Raw genomic sequence first — 21,796 nt, forward strand, 5'->3', positions numbered from 1 at the left:
AAAGTCGGTTACAGACATTTCACCTGGCATTAAGGTTCTGTCTGCTATTACTTACCAGTGCGGAACACCTCCTTTTTCTCTCTGTCATCTCAAAAGGATCAAAAGAACCTGCACAAAGAAGACCGCATGATCTAGGTCTGGTAAGGTTCTCTTACACCATTTAGTGAGGCGTTACACCTGCACTTGCACCAACCCCATGTACAGTAGGTGCAGGAGATATGTCCCTTCACGAACAACGTCAAGGTGGTACAGTGCGGTCACTTTGCCACTGTCACGTTCACACCCCGAAATGCCCTATTTCATGGATTGAGAGGTTCGGCCAAGTTACGGCCAACTCATATCATGGCGGACATATGCAAATATATGCAAATTAGCTTCTGTGCATACACTGTGTGATATAACTCGCTGATTGCTTTCATGATGAGATCCATAATGTGTTCTGTTTATGGTTTCTGATGGAGTCTGTGGTAATTATCTGTAATAGCCCTTGTCATTCTATTAGAAAAATTACTCACTTTCTTTGGCCACATGATTTAATTCCCTTTTTAAAATATTTTTTTATGAATCTGCTTTAGGTCTTGTAAATATTCATACAGTAGGTTTCCACAGTCCTTGTGACAATCCAATTTCTCAAATTATACTCACAAGAGTTAGGGGTGTTTTAAGAGAGGAGGGGACTCGCGTGCAGCCTCCATTGCGTGCCCGCTCCTCTCCGTCCGCAGTAAACTCTGGCATAAAGAACATGGCGCCAGGGCCGGCTCCAAGCATGTTCGACTTGAGCGCCCGCTCAGGGCGCCACCCTTAATGGGCGCCGCACGCTGGCGCCGCCATATTGGAGTCTGGAGCCGGCCCTGTCCTGTAGCCTGCAGCAGCTGTCCGTCCCGGCCCGCCTCCTGTCTGTTAGGGGGAGTGCTGTAGGCAGTCCTATGCTAAAGTGACCTGTGCACGCTGTGCGGCGTCGGCGTCTGATGTCAGACGCCGGCGACACACAGCACACACAGATCACTTTCAGATGCCGGCACTGCACAGCGCACACAGCTCACTTTGGCATAGGAACGCCTACTGCAGCACTCCCCCTCCCTCATCGCCAGCACAGCAGGTACTCTGGGGGCATATCTGGCACTGAGGGAACATTTATGTATGTGGCACTGTGGGGGCGTTTATGTATCTGGCACTGTGGGGGCATATATGTATCTGGCACTGTGGGGGCATTTATGTATCTGGCTTTGTGGGCATATATGTATCTGGCACTGTGGGGACATGTGTAGCTGGCACTGCTGGGGGGCATTTCATGTGTAGCTGGCACTGCTGGGAGGCATATCATGTGTTGCTGGCACGGCTGGGGGGCATACCTTGTGTAGCTGGCACAGCTGGGGGGCATATCATGTGTAGCTGGCACTGCTGGGGGGCATATCATGTAGTGTTCCCGCTAGGCTTCTGTGGCTAGGCAATGTGTCTCAGTGCAATACCTGGTGCATTGTGTCTCCGTGCTCTACCTGGCGCAAAGTGTATAACACGCTTTGCCTGGCGCAAAGTATATAAGTGCTCTACCTGGCGCAATGTGTATAATGTGCTCTACCTGTCGTAGTGTATATAGGAGGTTCTACCTGGTGCAATGTGTATTAGCGGGCGTGGTTCATCAAATCGACAGTATCTAGGTCGACAATGTTTAGGTCAACCACTATAGGTCGACAGTCACTAGGTCGACATGGATGGAAGGTCGACAGGGTTTCTAGGTCGACATGTGCTAGGTCGACAGGTCTTTAGGTCGACATGAGGATTTTTTTTTTTTTTGGGTGTCGTTTTCTTCGTAGAGTGACCGGGATCCCAAATTAGTGCACCGCGTCCCCTCGCATGGCTCGCTTCGCTCGCCATGCTTCGGGCATGGTGCCTTCGCTTCGCTCGGCACACTTTACCGTTCCAATCGTAGTCCACGTGGATCGTTAAATATGAAAAAATTAAAAAAATGAAAAAAAATGTGAAAAACTCATGTCGACCTTTAGACCTGTCGACCTAGCACATGTCGACCTAGAAACCCTTTCAACCTTCCATCCATGTCGACCTAGTGACTGTCGACCTATAGTGGTCGACCTAAACATTGTCGACCTAGATACTGTCGATCTTCAGACCGGATCCCGTATTAGCTGCACTACTGAGTGATGTAATGCGAATTGCCACTATTATGTGGCCATGCCCCTTCCCCACGAAGCAACGGCCCTAGAAGGGGAGCACCAAGCATTACAGTATGTACATAATTTTGCACTTCTAACTTAAAAATGTGCCCTCCCGAATGGAAAATGTGCCCTCCCCGTGATCAGCACCCTGCCCTAAAAAAATCCTAGAGTGAACACTATCATGTGTAGCTGGTACTGCTGGGGGGCATGTCATGTGTAGCTGGCACTGCTGGGGGGCATATCACGTGTAGCTGGCACTGCTGGTGGGCATGTCATGTGTAGCTCACACTGCTGGTGGGCATGTCACGTGTAGCTGGCACTGCTGCGGGGCATGTCACGTGTAGCTGGCACTGCTGCGGGGCATGTCATGTGTAGCTGGCACTGCTGGTGGGCATGTCACGTGTAGCTGGCACTGCTGCGGGGCATGTCACGTGTAGCTGGCACTGCTGCGGGGCATGTCACATGTAGCTGTCACTGCTGCGGGGCATGTCACGTGTAGCTGTCACTGCTGCGGGGCATGTCATGTCTATTTGGCACTGCACTACTGTAGACATTATGTGTATCTGGCACTATACTGTAGACATGTGTAAGGAACACTACTGTGGCTGTTATGTGTAAGGCTGCTAATTGTGTACGTAGAGGGGGTGTGAAAATAATTTATTTATAGTTTGATAATATGAAGTTGCGAGGCCACGCCCACTTTTCCAGGGGCACGCGCATAGGGGTGGGGCGCTTTCAAATTTTCTCGCTCAGGGTGCTAGTATGCCTGGAGCCGGCCCTGCATGGCGCCTGTACCTTGTTCCCAGGGATGTCTCCAATATGCATGCGCTAATCACTCGGAAATGGGCGCGGCAGCCATTTTCCATGTGATTTGTGTCCACACTGCAGGGCCACCGCCGCGGGACTCCGGAGGGGAAAGTATAATTTATGGGTGTGGGGTGGACCCCGTGTACACCGCACACACTGCACCCATTATAGAAACGCATATAAATAAGAGTACAACTTTTGTACAAACGTAGGATGGTTCGTCCAGCTTTAATTTTGTCATATCTGAATGCACAGGTTCATTACATTACATGAGAAAAAGAGAGACATTCTTGAGGGCTTATGTGACAGTGCGTGATTGCGGCCTAGTTACGAAGAATAAAGCATGCCATCATCAATGAATATGGCATGAAATTAAAACAGCTGTCAGGGTCAACCTCCGTGAAGCCTGTCACAGGCGCCCCGTATTAAGCCATCACCGGAACGCTCGGGTCCATCGCCCACAAGCGGCCAATCCTTCCTACGCTCCTGTGATAGAGAAGAGTAGTAATATCTGAGAATAACCCGGATATCTCTGTGTAACTCGTCCAATAAATGGGACATTACTGAGGGAGATCGGTTAGTAAAATTCACTCGTTACCATAGTTGAGTTCTCATTATTTATGATCCTGGGGATTACAGGGAATGTTTTGTGAGCCAGGAACAGCTTAAAAAGGTAAAAGCAAATGATTATAAATAATACAGCACAGAAAACCGAAAGCCAACAGAATTCACAGGGCTATTTAACATCATATCTTGGCTGAAGATCCTACAGCACATTTCTAATGTAGAAGCAAAATCAACATAATCAAAAAAATATGTTTTATCTTACTTTTATATCTAGGACATAACGTCCAAAGATCAATAGGTTTAGATAAGCCTGGATACCTGAAGCACATAGGTAGCCTGAGTATAATGTGTATTTGGCTGCTTTTAGCATATTATTTCTATACCTAATGTGCAGCTGTCATGAATAATTAAAATAAGTCATGTATTATACAAGAACAAGATGCATGAACTTGTGACTATATTGTAAGTCTGCTTCTATGTAGTCACTCTGTGTTATTATAACAGATAGCATATTATAAAAAGATGTCACAATGACATGCCGTGGGACTTGAAGCCATTTTTCTTAACATCTCCATAATGTATGTAACAGTATTCACCTGCTCTGTTCTCCTGATCTCCAAGGGAGTTCACTACCTCTCATTACTGACTGATCTCGCTTCTCACTATCCTAGGACCTGAATATGGTTCCAGCGTGTGATTACGCTTTAATTATACACAGCATTAATAATAATACATGTTCAGAGGCTTGTTTTGGTATTGAATAATTTAGAATCCAGTGGAACGAGAGATGTGAGGCTTCCCTAAAACTATTCTTAAACCTTTGAGATGTTTAATTTTTTTCAGCACTTTTTTCTCATTTAGTTCAAAATATATTATTACCAACTTCCCAGTTGTGGTTGCATTTCTGGGGATGATTCATTCCTTACAGAGTTTTGTGGGCATATTTATCAACCGTATTTTTACTAAAATAATGTGAAAAAGCATGTTTTCACATATATTTTAGCATTGTCAGAATGTACTAAAGGGTAATTGGAGAAGAATTAGCAAAATTCCTCTCCAACCCCTTAAATTCGCATTCCAGATCACATTTCTCATGTTATCTGGCTGAATTTACAAAAAAAATTAAATGTAAAAAAATACTGGAGGGTGCCCTGTGATAATAACGCTATCTTGAGATAGTGTTATCTGGGCTTCCCTCTGGCTCCAGTAGCCAGCGCATGCATGGTTAGACTCTTACTGTATTTTTCATGAAAAATACCCTGAGCAGTTCAGTGACAAAATTCGCAGGGACAGAGCTTTCTTACAAACTCTGCCATTGCATGCAATATGTCAGGACTGTAACTGTGTCTGTTCCCGGAGGGGGCACTAGTGTGTCAGTGGTGGTGCGGTGGAGGAAACGAGGAGGCTGCAGTAAGTTCCTGCGCATGTGCGCAATGATGTTTTATTTAGCACACAAAAGTATACGGCAACTGGAGCAAATAGTAATACAGATGGTACTTTGAAGGGAAACTGGCAGAGGTATAAAACAGTCACAAGTAATGAGCTGGTCTGGAAACCACCATGATAAGCAAACTGCAATGATCAGCCTGAAAGCTGATGGCGTACATCGAAAACAGTCACAGGTAATGGGCTGGTCTGGAAACCAGTATGGTTTAACAAACAACGATGGTCGGCCTGGAAGCCGATGGTGACAGATTCAATATGCAATAGTAAGTAATGCAACTGATGGTAGTAATTACAGGTCACAAGTAACTCCGATAATCGGTCTGGAAACCGGTAGCAGTATATCTACATAGTCAGTAGATATGCACAAAGTCCACAAAGCCAACCAAGGCTATAGCAGGAGAGAGCTGGTAATTCACAAGTTGGTTGTTTTAAGTGCTGGATGCAAAAGCATAGTGCAGAATGCAGATTAACAACACACAGGGGAGAATGGTGAGGCGGCGGGGTGGGAGTGAACGCTGACTGTGGAAGTAGTTGTAACAGAGCTGGATGGCTGGAGCCTGTAGTTCCACGGAGACACTGGAGCAAAGAAGACACTGGAGACGGAAGACTGGAGCCAGGAGACGCTGTACACTGGATGTGACGCGTTGTTCAAGACGATGAGACTGAGCCGATGTTCTGGATTTATACCCCCTGGTCAGCAGGCATTGGATGCTTGAATCATGTGTGCAGACACAGTGCAGGATTGGGTGTTTGCAGGTCAGCTGACTGCAAGTGTCATGGCGGCGCCCATGCTGCACAGATGGTAGGTACACACTAGATGGTCTTGAGGGGTACACAATGACAATGGGCACCGTGCCCGCGGACAGAGCATTCATGCAGCCGCAGACTGGGGCCGTGACCTCCAGAGGCCTGCACACCAGCGCGCTGGGGAGATGCCACTGAACGCCGATTCCTGACACAATAATTGATATCGCATGCATGGATAGTATTGTGCTTGTGTTCCAACATACACAATTTTAACCCTGAGGTGTTCTAGTTATTATGATTGCTACCAGTAAGCTCCTGAAAATCTGATGCAGTGAGCAGTAGCACGCTCTCAGCTGCGAGTGTGCGTGTGACCTATGTACAACCTAGCCTGCTGAGCAGCTGCAGATTCACTGTTAATGTCGCCAGGTTAGTGATGGAAAATAACACTCCCCTTCCTTTCAGCGGAGAATCAGGATGCTTGATTTGCTAACCAAGCCCATCAGTGGTTGCTACAGTAGGTGGCAATCCTATTTCCTAGAACAGTGGTTTCTAAATGCGTTCCTCAAAACTCTCCAGCAGACCAGGTTTTAGAGATATCCCTGCTGGTGCACAGATGGTATAATCAAACTGACTATTTAAGTCACCTGTGCCTAAGCATTGATATCCTTAAAACCTGTACTCTTGGGGTGCCTTGAGGACTGAGTTTGGGAACCACTGCCCTAGAACTAAGAAAGTTTGCAGATCATAGATTCCTGCAAACTGCAGTGTGTGTCTCATAAAGCTCCCATATTCATAAGATGAATATTCTGCCAAGGCTGCTTTGTTTGTTCCAAACTGTTCCCATTGTGGTCCCCACCTCTTATCTCCGTTCTGTGCAATCTATGGGGGTGATTCCGAGTTGTTCGCTCGCTAGCTGCTTTTAGCAGCATTGCACACGCTAAGCCGCCGCCTACTGGGAGTGTATCTTAGCTTAGCAGAATTGCGAACGAAAGATTAGCAGAATTGCGAATAAAAATTTCTTAGCAGTTTCTGAGTAGCTCCAGACTTACTCTGCCACTGCGATCAGCTCAGTCCTTTTCGTTCCTGGTTTGACGTCACAAACACACCCAGCGTTTGCCCAACCACTCCCCCGTTTCTCCAGCCACTCCTGCGTTTTGCAACTCGAACGCCTGCGTTTTTCTGCACACTCCTATAAAACGGCCAGTTTCCGCCCACAAACACCCACTTCCTGTCAATCACACTACGATCAGCACAGCGATGAAAAAGCTTCGTTATGCTGTGAGTAAAATACCTAACTTTTGTGGAAAATAACTAAGCGCATGCGATCTGCGAACCTTGCGCATGCGCAGTAAGCAACTAATCGCAGTATAGCGAAAATCGGCAACGAGCGAACAACTCGGAATGACCCCCATTGTGTGGTAAATTTGTATGGTCAAGCAAAAAGCCCAGACTCCGGAGAACTTGTCTTTCTAAGTCAACGGCTACTGGAGGCTTAGGTCTACTCATTTTTGAACGGTATTTTCAGGCTACACAATTGAGCCATATTATAGCTTGGCACACGCCTGGGGGTTGTAAGAAGTGGGTGTCCTTGGAAAAACCGACCTGATTAACTACTATTCTATTAGTTTCCTTCCATGGCTTCCCCAGCATCTGAGACCAGCCTCGGTACATGATTTTCCCTGTGTCCACTCTGTTCTTAAGGTCTGGGATAAGTCTGGGATATCCTTCCCCTCTGACCCCTCTTTGGCATCATCTTCATTTCCCTATGGGATGTGTGTCTTCCTACATGCACCCTTGGGTTGCAGCAGGAATAACTAGGTTACTTTTTACACGTGTCCGGAGAGTTTGCTCCGCAAAATTTTTGGGCTTTATGTGAGAAATACGCTATACAGGAGCCTAGACACTTTGACTATTTACAGATTACCAGCTTTGTACACTCTATTAAGTAAGTCCTCTAGACTTAGACAACCGACCCCATTTGAGCGAATCTGTATTTACGCCCCCGGGCGTAGAGGTGTTATTTCTATCCTATATTCTCTAGTGGCCGGTTCCTGCACCCCCAAAGAACAATTTGAATAAGCATGGGAACAGGATTTGGGTGTTACTTTGAAGGAGGAGGAGTGGTCAGTGATAAGATGCTCGATCGCAAAAACGTCTATAAATACGAATTTTAAGGAAAATGCCTTCAAAGTCTACTCACAGTAGTATATAGTACCTGAAAAATTACATCATATTTTCCCATCGAGCCCAGATTTATGCTGGAGACAGTGTGGTTCCAGCGGCTCATTAATGCATCTATGGTGGAAGTGTCCTGTGATCAGTTCTTATTGGGATAGCATTTTCACTCTCATTGGCACAATCCTCCAGACCCCTTCTCCCAGTGACGTCACAAGCCGGGTGCGGGGTGTGCGGCCCGCACCCGGGTGTGACGCCTAGAAGGGGTGACACCAGTCTGTGGGCTCCTCCGCAATAACAGGAGCCAGGTGCTGCAGTGTGAAATTCTGCTACAGCACCCGGTTCCTGACGTAGAAGAGGAGCCGACAGCGCTGCAGACAGTCTCTGGGGGCAATGCATCTCCGTAGATGCTGGGCACGCCCCTGGAGTGACGACCCACGAGGTCACGCCCCCTTTGTTTGTGACCACGTCCCCTTTTGCGCTGGCATATCAAGGGTGTGCATCGGGTGTCACTACACCCGGTGACGCCTCTGCCTTCTCCTATTGGACAATTACAGGCGCTGCTTTGTAAACCATTGGAAGGGATCTCTGGACCCTTGAGTAAACTTTGCTCTCACATCCTTAACGCCGCCAGGCTATTAATAGCGACCCAATGGAAACAAACTGCAGCTCCGTCCTTACAAACTGTAATCAATAAAATTTGGTTCGTAGGATCGATGGAGTATATTACTGCCTTGCGCCACGATTCAGTGATTAAATTTTTGGAAACCTGGAGCCCCTGGTACCTACATTTTGGTAGACAACTGCCGGGTACCCTGTAAAAGTCTTTGCTAATTTCTATTTCACACCTTATATTGGCGCAAATCTGGCTCCTTCACCAGCTCTTTTCATGTACCTTATCCTTCTCGGCACGGTATATGGGAGTATTGTCCATCAACCCCCCCCCACACCTTTCCTCCTTCCTTCCCTCATTTACTCCTCCCCGTCACTCCTTTGTATACTCTTTTTGCTGTTGTCTTGTCTTTTTTTTTCTGTCGCCGATTTTCCCTTAAAAAATTAAAAAAATGAATTGGATTTGTTGCATTTTGTTGTTCAGGGTTTTCTGATACACATAGCCAGATTAAGGGGCGGATGCAGGGCATTCTGTACCCCCGGGCCCCCCTTTGTCAGGGGGCCACCGGCCAGAGCACACTGACATCACTAGCTTTCACTCTTAAGCAGCAGCATAACCAGCAGCCAGAATGTGAGCAGGACAGTATGCAGAGAAGGCAGAGACACAGGAGTATCATGTTTCATGAGCTACCAATAGAGCTTTCTGACCAGCAGAGAGACAGGAGGATGGAGAAAGCTGTAAGTGACAGAGGGATCCCAGCTTCTCCTCTTTCCTGTTTGGGTGTCTGAGTCTTGTGTAAACTGTTATGCAACTAAACCATTTGGGTCTAGAGATAGAGACACATACACACAGATTCCTCCTGAGTCCTGTCCCAGTGTGTAAATAGTACAGAGGCTGCTGCTATTCTTGCATGTGACAATTAAATTATTTAATTTTTCTATGTATATTTTAAGGTTAAGTTGTCTTTGTTACACTACAATACAATTTTATATAATAGTTGTCTTTCAATTAGGTGGAGCTATAAACAGTACCTATCCATTATTAAACTATTAGTTTAAAACTACTATACTGTACACCATTGGTTTAAATTTAATATACACAATCCATATTTCCCAACATGACCCATTCCAGGAGGGACAAAATGCTCTCTACCTAGACTTCCTTCTTAATTTATGATTGCAATCACCTGTGTTGAAGTACCTTTTGTATCAATTAAATAGTTCAACACAGGTGACACCAATCATATAATAAGTCGGAAGTCCAGGTAGAGGGCATTTTGTCCCCCCTGGAATGGGACATGTTGGGAGGTATGCATAATCTAATATACACCCCCCTTCTTCCACCAGGGACCTGCTGTCTTAAGTGCCCCCCCAAAGCTTAATCTGGCCACACACACTACTGAGCCTCATTTTGACTTGTTTTAAGGACATTACATCAAAGTTGGATTAGCCTGTAGGGTGTTTTTCCACTTTAATTTTGAGTGTGACTCCAAATCCAGACCTCCATGGGTTAATAAATTTGATTTCCATTGATAATTTTTGTGTTATTTTGTTGTCAGCACATTCAACTATGTAAAGAACAAATATATATAAGCTTGCGAGCAGGGCCTTCCTACCTCTGTCTGTCTGTCTGTCTTTGCCCAGTTTTGTTCTATAATTGTTGTTCTAATTGTAAAGCGCAACGGAATATGCTGCGCTATATAAGAAACTGCTAATAAATAATAATAATAATAATAATAAGTATTTAACAAGAATATTTCATTCATGCAGATCTAGGATGTGTTATTTTAGTGTTCCCTTTATTTTTTTGAGCAGTGTGTGTGTGTGTGTGTGTGTGTATATATATATATATACCCATCCACAGTATGCCGGCACTCACTTTACAATGTCCCAACTGCTCAGGTGCCCCTCAGAGAAGTAAATATCCAACAGAAAAGATGGCACTCAGAGACTGTTTCAAAGCGATAAAGAAAGACATCTGTATTTAAGATGTTATAGCATCTAACGTTTTCGGAGCAATTGCCCCGTCCTCAGGATAACATCTACAGCAATAAACACATAGACAACACATACATAAATACCCTTACCTGTCCCTCAGTTCCCGCTCCGTCCAGCGCTCAGACCGCACGCCCACCGGAACCACTACCTGCTGAACTTCCTGGTGCGCACCCTCCGTTACTGTGGTAACCGCTGTGCATGCGTTCCACAGCCAGCTTCATGCGCTCCATTAGCGCAGCGGAGGATCCCAGTGAGGTTGCAGCACAAGAGCTGAAAAGGAGAGGAACATAAATTGATATATAAAAAACACCCACATAAAATAACATACAGATATTGCAGAGGATATATTCATGGTCAGGACTTACATAATGAAAAACCTTCATGTAACAAAAAATAAGCGCTGAATAATAACAGTGACTAAGACCTATTAAGACAAGCTATTCCAATTGATTTTTTCATTTAACCCCATAGGGCTCGTAGTGCCTAAACGGACGATCCAACGTGATTCTTTTAATAATAATTGTTTTGCCCGATCCCCACCCCGGAGGGAAAATGGTACATGATCTATAATATAATGCTTAAGGTCATCCAATTTGTGACCTGCCAATTTAAAATGTCGGGATACCGGCTGATCAATATCTTTCCCATTTAGGGTCATGTTGATTGCCGACCTATGGGCTTTCATCCTCTCCCTGAACTTCCTGGTGGTCTGGCCGATGTAATAAAGGCCACAAGGACACACTATAATATACACTACATAAGCAGTAGTGCAAGTGAGGACAAACCTAATGTCGTAGACCTTGTCTAGATGTGGATGTTTGAATTCTCTACATGCTACCATATATTTGCAAGTAGTGCAATTGTGGCATTTGTAACAGCCTGGGGGTTTAGTGTACACATTGGCCGGTTTTTTAATCCCAAGCCCTGTAATATCAGCATGGACAAGTCTATCACGTAGGTTGTTACCACGTTTGAACGCTGCCAAAGGTCTCATATTTTTAAAGATGGGGAGCTCCTTATCCGAGCTCACAATGGGCCAGAGTGCATTAGTAGCTCTCCGGATAATTGGGCTGGCCGTGGTATAGTTGCTGACCCAAGGGATAACCTTATCCTGATGGCGTTTAGTGGGTTTCAACAAACTGGATCTATCCATCGCAAGTACCTGCTGTTTTTGTTCCTCTAAGGTTATAGGACAATATCCCCTATCCCTAAATTTAGATATAAGACCATCTAAGGCCTCTGGCAAACGTTCAGAATCGCTGGTGATGCGTGCAAAGCGCATCATCTGTGATAACGGAAGACCTTTCTTTAAGGCTACCGGGTGGTGACTAGATGCCCTCAAAAAAGTGTTCCTATCAGTACATTTAGAATAAACCTCTGTGGTGATTTTACCATTGTTAACTGTCACCAGTACGTCCAGGAAGTTGGCACTACTAGTACTATGTGTATAGGTAAATTTAATTGGCGAATCAAGGCCATTAATGGTAGTCATAAGCTGTACAAAACGTTCCTCCCCCCCGGTCCATAGAAGAAATACATCATCTATGTACCGGGTGAAGAACATAATATATTGACTCACATCACTGTCACTAAAGAACATATCAGCTTCTTGAAAAAACATAAAAATATTCGCATACGAGGGGGCCACGGGAGAACCCATAGCACACCCTCGTAGTTGGAGAAAAAAACCCCCATCAAACAAAAAATAATTGCGCCTTAGAGTTAATTCCAACAGAGTCAAAAAAAGTACATGATCAAAACTTGATGCAGGAAGATGACATTCAAGAAAACGCCTCATCGCAATAAGACCTCCCTCGTGAGGGATAGAGGTATACAAACTGGATACATCTAGGCAGCATAGCAAGGTGCCACTCGGTATGCTGTCAATGTCTTCCAGGTAATTCAAGAAGGAAGTAGTGTCTTTCAGGAATGTTTTTTCTTTCAACAAAAGTGGCTGGAGGACACTATCCAAAAGTTGAGAGATAGGCTGTAACAATGAGTCCCTGGCAGAGATTATAGGTCTGCCAGGAGGCTCTCTCGGGTTTTTATGTATTTTTGGCAAAGTGTACACCACAGGCACTTTAGGGTGCTGGACACAAAGAGCCTTAAACACTTTTTGTGGGATTTTATTCTCATTGTATGCCTTCTCTAAAATTTGAAACAGTTCTTTTTGATAGGCGGCCGTCGGATCCATATGCAATTTCATATAAACCTCCCTATCTTGTAGCTGACGTTCAATTTCCAATCTGTATTTATCAAGATCTTGAATAACTATGGCCCCGCCTTTATCGGCGGGTCTGATGACAATGTCCTGGTATGAAGCAAGATCTTTCAATGCCAGGTGTTCCAGTTTAGAAAGATTAGGACGTACTTGACAAGGGGTAGAAGTGAACTTATTCACCGACTCGTCCAGCAAGCGGTTAAAGGTTTTTAAAGAGGCATTGGTTGATATAGGATCATAGTTAGACCTAGAAGCAGACTTCAAAAAAGAGGAAAAGATGTTGTCATCCTGTATTGGAATGCTTGATTGAAAATGTTCCTTCAAACGCAGTTTCCTGGAAAAATTATGTAGATTGACTTTCCAGTCAAAATCATTATGCTTATTGGTAGGAACAAAGCTAAGTCCCAAATTAAGTACTCTTGATTCAATTGGAGTAAGAGATCGTCTGGACAGGTTGAAGATCAAGTCTTCTTTTTGTTCACCAACGTGACTTTTCTGGGTTCTCTTGTTCTGACCACACCATGGGTTAATAAATTTGATTTCCATTGATAATTTTTGTGTTATTTTGTTGTCAGCACATTCAACTATGTAAAGAACAAATATATATAAGCTTGCGAGCAGGGCCTTCCTACCTCTGTCTGTCTGTCTGTCTTTGCCCAGTTTTGTTCTATAATTGTTGTTCTAATTGTAAAGCGCAACGGAATATGCTGCGCTATATAAGAAACTGCTAATAAATAATAATAATAATAATAAGTATTTAACAAGAATATTTCATTCATGCAGATCTAGGATGTGTTATTTTAGTGTTCCCTTTATTTTTTTGAGCAGTGTGTGTGTGTGTGTGTGTGTATATATATATATATATATATATATATATATATATATATATAGTAACAGGAGTCTTGCTAGAATGTGCTCTGCTACAAAAATTCCACCAGCGACTGACTCCAGGCTTCTGCAAAAACAACAAATACCTTTTATTCAGGTAGCTCAAAAACAAAGATACACATAAAACAAAGATCACTGTCTTTAGTATGAACTACCAGGTAGGTTAGGCCCTGCCTCACTCCCTCTTACTTAATAAGGAACCCTTCAGGTCCCGGCATCCTGACACTAGTGGCCCAGCCCTCCGGATCCCACTGTCCCTAGCAGGCCTATCACCTGGACACTAACTGCCTTCAGGAGCCCTGACTCATGGGAGAGACTCTGCTTTAAACCCAGCACCCAGGTGCTGGCTGATGAAGCAGCTTCTTGGGCTAAGAAGCCTATAAGACCTGGTCTGGGCCAAATGGATGGGAACCCGGTCCATCCACACTTCCCATCCACCCCCAGGACCCTGTGTGTAGCTTACAGGTGGCAAAGTACCTCTCCTGCCACAATATATATATATATATATATATATATATATATACACATATATAAATATACCATGGTATAATCCCACAATTCTATGAGAAACGTGATATTGGCCCCTGTCCCCTCCAAGTAATCCCGCAAATCAATACATAATGCCAAGAAGGGATGGGTCTCTGAGAAGTGTGAGTATAAAATTCGGACATCAGCGGGGTTTACGGGTACTCAGAAACCCCCTGTGTGCACCAGTGTAAATAATTGATTGGATATAACAAAAGATTTTGTAATTTCCATGTTCCTTTGTTTGTTTCTACATGCTACTATTAATGATTTATAACTATGTATAGTGTTATGTCACTACAATGGCATGATTTAGTGAACAGAGAGGCTTTGGAACTCTCCTCTGAGCTCTGTTTGCACCAAACACTGTAAAATTCTCCGCCACCTCATCTGACATGGTGCTGTATGCTGAGAGCTGATTGACAGTCATACTTGTATGCAGCAGAGAGATTTCGAAAAGGAAATAATTCTTTTTTTATTTTTAATAAATTTGCAAAAATCTCAAAAAAACTTTTTTCACGTTGTCATTATGGGGTATTGTGCGTAGAATTTTGAAGGGAAAAATTAATTTATTGCATTTTGGTATAAGGCTGTAACATAACAAAATGTGGAAAAAAGTGAAGCGCTGTGAATGCTTTCCGGATGCACTGTACATAACACATTTAATTTTACTTTCCTGTTGTAGCTTACAGTGGACTCTGCTTTCTTTGACAGAGTGTTGACAGAACATATTTACAGAATCCTGAAGTTAAATTATGTACTGTAATTGCTGCCGAAATATCCTCTTCTTTTTTTTTTCATATTAATTATTGGTGTCTGTTCTTTTAGGACACTTCATGTGCTTTGGCGCAGAGTCTGTAAATGGAGAAGAAATACCCTCCTCACAGCTGAAGACTGATTTCATTGTGAAACCTATTACTACTGCTGTGTGCCAGGTAATCATCTTGTGCTATATTTAACAATACAAAAAAAAAATTTGATGCAGTGATCTTTTTGCAGCGGAATGATTTGTTAAAGTCCTGTGTACTGGGACCTGTCTCCATTCTCACCCCTTATCACTGACTCTGATCTGCGGAGCTATTTGTCCAGATCCTGGCGTTTGTACATAATACCAGTCTGCACCTGACCCACATCCTTAACTATGTCCTTTGCTGTTGCTCTCAGTCTCTTCCTTGCATTCGACAAAGAGGTCCTTCAGTTTTCCTGGTGTTGGCCCAGATTTATGTGAATCAGATTTATCACCCATGGTTCAGTATTCAATTAATGATGGGATTTTTTTATTTTAATATCATTTTTCCAAAGCAAAATCACGGAAATATCAGCAATGGGAGCAAACAATGATCTTACTGATTACATCATCTCATGAATGATAATGTAATGCCAAGCAATGTAATTGTATCTGCTTGATTTACGAACATGTCAGCAGTAACGAATTGCTTGATGAACCACCCCCATGAAATAACATCACGTAACGTGATCATTATCTCACAGAAGATGCAATAAACCACTTGATAAATATGCTCCTCAGGTTTTCCTAGAATGTCGGACATTATTTATTTCCTGTGGTCTCTGCATCTACAGAGAATGTAGAGGAACCTGATCCTGGTACTTTTCTTATAGACCCATACATATTTTATATCCTTATTCAGGAATACTTGGGAAAATAAAGAAAAAAATTTAGTACTTCCATTGTTACTGTTACTTTTATTACTACTGATATTACTATTTTAACATGTAACTTTAGTATCATTTCAGATTAGCATTAACGTATTTCACTTATTGTTAAACTAATACATGTAAATGAATGCATCATGTAGGTCATACGTTGTAATCATTGGTACTGTTAGTAATATTATAATGTACAGAAAAATGGTAAGATATACGGGGGAGATGCATCGTATCTTATAGAGAGATAAAGGGGATACCAATCAATCAGCTACCAACTTTCATTCTTGCAAACACAGGGCCTCATTCAGAGATGTATGTAAACCCAAAGGTGTACGTACATCTCTGGTGTTTGTGGGACTGCACGTGTGCAGAACAGGTCCTGAGTTGTCGCTCCCAGTGCCCTCTAAGCTGCAGCCTGATTGACAGGTTGTGGCCGTTTGAGGGTGAGAGGAGGTGGCTCTGGGCAGTGCAGGTGCAGGGTCTGCGTCTTCCAACAAAGATTTCTGGCAGAGTGGACAGCGCGGCCAACCGGAGTAACCCGAGGATTATTCTGATGGCTGATCTTCAAGCAAGTGATCCAATGCTGCGTCTTCACAGATGCCTCAAGACGCCTCCTGCTGCATTTGCATAATTTAGCAGTAGCGGCTGCAACAACTTCTATTGCACTACAGTTAGGAGCTGAATGGCTGATACTTTATCTCTCTCCATGTATTTTTTTAAATCTATTTTTATTGAAGCAATGTATGTATCAATGGACAGTGAACATGGTACATTGCAATATGTGCTTATTCACAGTCAGGAAGCCCCAACATGAAGGGATACAAAAGACCGATGGAGCGCAGGTACATCACTGACAGATAGTCATATAGTCAAGGATAAAAAAGCGGACATTGATAGACCCCTAAAGATGACAAAACAAGCAAGAATAAAAGTTACAATTACATCAGACTTGAACTTAATAAAATAGAGTTCACTTGTATACCCAAACCCCACTCCCCACCCCCCGATCACACTTAAATTTGGGGATCGCCCTCAACCATCCGTAGAAGATGCCAAGAGGTGTTACACAAAGGGGGATATTCAATTGTTTGAAAAGTCGATTGGGTGTCTGTTTTTTCCTGTCTATTAGATAAGAAAAAACAGACACCCAACTGACTTTTCAAACAATTGAATACCCCCCAAAGAGTTTTAATTTGGTCTGTATGGCTGTGGAGAGGGTCACAACAAAACTCCCACATTTCACAGAATGTTTCGGTTTTAGCCTCCTTATCTTGCGCCATCTTTCTCCAAGGTTTGATACATCTCTCCCATAATGTTTACATAATATAAATACAGATATAAACTGAGACCCCTCTACTTTGAAATTAAGACCAAAATAATAAACCTGATTGAAATTTAGCTCCTATTTGGTCCTGGGCATCAAAATTGTATTTTGACAGATTTAGCCTAATGATTTGGCTAAACCAGGGCCAGATTAGGACTACACGGGGCTCTAAGTAACCTCCTGTTTGGGTCCCCCATTTCCAAGAAAGAACACATAATATCTGGATAAAGTAATTTGGGGCCATCATAGCCCATGGGTAGTAGACAGGAGCTTAGGTAGTCTAATTTACAGTATATTCTGGCTCTGGGACAAATCCATATCTTGATAAAAAGACGAATTTTAAACCAAATTTTTGATTAATTAAAAAGTATAAGAGGACATGCTATTCGCTCTGGGGTTCTCATAACAAAGCAAATACAATAATGACCATTTAATAACTAATCTCCGTAAATAACCACTTGCAAACCTTGGTGTATTAGTTTATCATAAAAATACTATTTATTTTTTTTACTGCAAATTAAAATAGCGTTGGATAAATGTATCACTAGAGTGGAGAACTGGAGACTCAACATTTTTTCTTATTTATAAAAGGTTAATTACCATTCCTGGCCCACACATTGCCTAAGGCTACTTGGTTTGCTACCCAGAACCTTGCCTCCTCAGCTCCACAGAGGATCTTTCTCTTCCATACTCCAATTTCCATCCTCACTGCAGCACTCTTCATGCATCGATACATCAAAAGGTTTAAAGTGATAGCCATATTTACTTTCCTACAGTTCCATCGAACCAGTGTCATAGGAGCAAACTGTGAACAGGCTTCATACAGCGGGATCAAGGCCAAGTCACGTCTAAGTGGATTTAAAAATGATTTCAAAGTTTTTAGCTTGATCTTGAAAAAAACACTCTTTGTTGCAAATGGCAGCTATTACTGCTGATACTACTTATACTAAAACTTGGGCGTATTACAACTCCCTCAACCCCGACCTTTCTCCCTCTGTACATGGATCCAGATCTGTCCTGCTATGTTGAAGTTAACCTGCTTTTACTATCAACGACTTGACTGAGAAAGTTCCAAAACCCCAGAGACTTTCATTCTTGCTCAGCGAGGGTATAAACACACCAGATAGCAGTGGACATTAAGGGAGTTTATGTTAGTGGTTGTCTTTATAAACCTTTATGCAGTGATTAAGGTGGGTTATATCATGGCTGGAAATCACTAACTGCTAGTGTTGGGGGACTTGTCTACCATTATTTTCATTTTAAAGGGCAGGAAATGTTGTTTCTGTCTAGTTTAGGGAGGTTCAACGCTGCAAGAGGAAAACACATTATGAAAGGTGCCTGGCTTAGTAATCCAGTCATTATCTCTTGATGTCCTGACTCTGATTGTAGCGAGAAAACAGAACAGCAGGCCAGGGGAAGTAGACACAGGCGATTTTGCAGTGTCGTAGAATAAATTTAACCTTGTTACTCCAAAATGAAAAATTTAAATATTCATCCCGCAAATCACAGATTTATTGACAGAGAAGGGAAATCCCTACTGTTTATTTCAATTGCTCGTTCTTGTTATGTTTTCCCGTATTTATAGTCTCAGTCAGTGTTTCAGGGTGATGCGTTCTGTTTTGTTTTCATACTGTGATCAATTGTGCTCTGGTTAAACGTACACACAGTATAGAAAAGGTTTTTTTTTAAATTAAAACAATACTCTATCATCTGTCATTCCTCCAGTCATTTGCAAGAATATATCCAACGTGTACTAGAAAAAAACAGCTGTGGAGAGCAATCTAAATTATTACAAAATGAAAATATGTATTAGAGTTTCTTTCATTACAGTATGTGGACCACTTATTAATCACTCAGTCAAAGTCGCCAAAGCCGGAACTAGACATTTTGTTGCTCTTTGCCAGAAAGAGTTTTGACCCCCATATTGTAAACAGGGACAGTGCACTTCGGAGATGTGCACCCCCACAAAGGGGCATGGTTTCATGGAGAAGGGGCGTGGCCACCCTATACTACGCCCAATTCACATTACACCACACAGTAGTGCCCCTTATACATGTTACACTGCACAGTAGTAATGTCCCTTACATATTATGCTACACAGTAGTAATGCCACCTGCACATTATGACCACACTGTAGTAATGCCCCTTACACATTAGGCCCACAGTAATAATGCTCCATGCACATTATGACACACAGTAGAAATCCCGTTTTACACCTTATACCACACAGTAGAAATCCCCCCTCCCTCTTACACATTATACCACACAGTAGAAATCCTCACACATTATGACACCAAGTAAAAATCTGGCATCCAGAAATCCCCCCCCCCCCAACTCATAAATACATCACTTACTCGTACAACACAGTTCTCCAGTGCGTCACTGTGGCAGCCAGAGGTAACTGCAGTCTCTGTCTCCACCAGTGCTGTCTCTTCTGCAGCCACCAAACGCCAACGGAATGGCTACTCGGTGACTGGTCTAGAAGAGACATCATCATGTCTCTCCCAGTCCCTCAAAAAACTACAGGAGGTGGGGAGAGAGAAGAGCTGCAGCACTGCCTGCTGTAATGTGTATGAGTAGCGTTGGGCACGGATGCACTGCTACTATTATACATTGCAGTGGGCAGTTGAAGATAGCTAGTGGCGGTGGCACATACTTAATCTGTGATCACAGGTGAAGGCAGCCGGCCCTGAAAGTAGCTTTTCGACAGCGTATATATATATATATATATATATATATATATACTGTGTGTGTGTGTGTGTGTGTGTGTGTGTGTAGGGATGTTTCAAAGTTTGTGTACAGTTAGTTATAACTAAAAACATATAGGTATCCATATAGGAGTAGTAATGTCTGTTACTATATTTAATCAATTGTGAGGTAAATATAAGGGAGATTGGAGATTCACTGTGATTTGTTTAATTGTACCACACAAAGATAAGCCTGTTATATGTATAACCATGATAGGGAGTGAGAACACTGAGTTAATACCACTACTAGAATGGTATTATTAGAAATATGAGGGACTAAAATGGTGACTACAGTGTTCTGTCAGAAATCAGTGAGGCACGAGGACCGGAGCAAGATAGCTCGCGCTGTCGGCGGGAGATTTCTACCCCCTAGAGACTGAGCCTGCTCTCGTGGCCCCTGGGGCTCCTGTATAAAAGGGGGAGCTGAAGCGCTATTCAGGACTTGAGTGTGCGCCTCCGAGGGAGTAACTTATGCCTCTCCCTGCCCGCCTCATAGATCTGTGCTGTAAGCATTGGCGGCGCAGCGGAGATGGTGTGAGGGCTCTGGCGAGCGATAGCACACCGAAGCACAGAAGATAAGCGGCTGAAGACAGGAGCCGCTCAGAGCCAGAAAGCCGGGGGAGCAGTTACCGGCATCAGCAGCGGTGAAGCCGACGTCTGGAGCCGCTCAGAGCCAGAAAGCCGGGGGAGCAGTTACCGGCATCAGCAGCGGTGAAGCCGACGTCTGGAGCCGCTCAGAGCCAGCAAGCCGGGGGAGCAGTTACCGGCATCAGCAGCGGTGAAGCCGACGTCTGGAGCCGCTCAGAGCCAGAAAGCCGGGGGAGCAGTTACCGGCATCAGCAGCGGTGAAGCCGACGTCTGGAGCCGCTCAGAGCCAGAAAGCCGGGGGAGCAGTTACCGGCATCAGCAGCGGTGAAGCCGACGTCTGGAGCCGCTCAGAGCCAGAAAGCCGGGGGAGCAGTTACCGGCATCAGCAGCGGTGAAGCCGACGTCTGGAGCCGCTCAGAGCCAGCAAGCCGGGGGAGCAGTTACCGGCATCAGCAGCGGTGAAGCCGACGTCTGGAGCCGCTCAGAGCCAGCAAGCCGGGGGAGCAGTTACCGGCATCAGCAGCGGTGAAGCTGACGTCCGGAAGCCACAAAGAGCCAGAGAGCCGGGGGAGCTGGGACCGGTCAGAGCAGAGGCGGCCAGCGGGGCCGTGAAGGTGAGCGACCAGCAAGAGCATCGGCGGTGACCAGTCGGGTCCGGGAGCCCAGAGAGCCGGGGACGCGGTGACCGGCCAGAGCAGCGGCCAGCAGGGGCTGTAACGACTAGAACAGAGTAGTGAACAAACTCATCCTGTGTCCAAGAGTCACTGCACTGTCCACCAATGAAAGATACGGTGGGCAGGGCCACCCTCCTTCGATATAGTGAGTGTCAGGAGGCACTCACCGAAGCCATCTAAGGTCTGTAAAGCTATTTCTAATAAGCACCTAGTCACCATAGACACTCAGAGAGGAATACCGTGCATTATTACAGCTACAGGTAATACTTATTAGTATGCAACACCTGCTTACAGATTCGAAATAATTAACTTTAGGTGGAGAACTATCACCTTCTTACAGTGTTACCAGATTTCCCTTTGTAACCTGAAGGGAAATAAGACGATTTAGTCTCCATCTATTACTAGTGAGGTATTAATACTTCTGTGAAAATAGACTATAAACTTATTCCATTGATTGAGGAGATTAAACTACCAGCTAGCACAGGATAAGTGACACTTACAAAGTAGTTCCAGCAAGTCTAGTCAGTATGGATACTGTTACACTATTTGTATCCATATAACTTCAGCACCGCATCAAATGGATACATATTACTACAATAGAAACAAAGTAATGAGTGTAAAGGAATATCCCCTCT

At 43.9% G+C, this 21,796-nt stretch overlaps 1 protein-coding gene across 1 annotated transcript in view; it reads left to right on the forward strand.

The window, feature by feature from the left end:
- MALRD1 (MAM and LDL receptor class A domain containing 1) overlaps positions 1 to 21,796 on the forward strand; it is a 1,363,691-nt gene that overhangs the window by 214,799 nt on the left and 1,127,096 nt on the right. The window contains exon 9 of the mRNA XM_063925153.1: positions 14,989 to 15,095. Within this exon, the coding sequence (XP_063781223.1) occupies positions 14,989 to 15,095 (107 nt within the window). The remainder of the gene's footprint in view (positions 1 to 14,988; positions 15,096 to 21,796) is intronic.

This window comes from Pseudophryne corroboree, chromosome 5, assembly GCF_028390025.1.
Source record: "Pseudophryne corroboree isolate aPseCor3 chromosome 5, aPseCor3.hap2, whole genome shotgun sequence".
In the NCBI taxonomy this organism is placed as follows: domain Eukaryota; kingdom Metazoa; phylum Chordata; class Amphibia; order Anura; family Myobatrachidae; genus Pseudophryne; species Pseudophryne corroboree.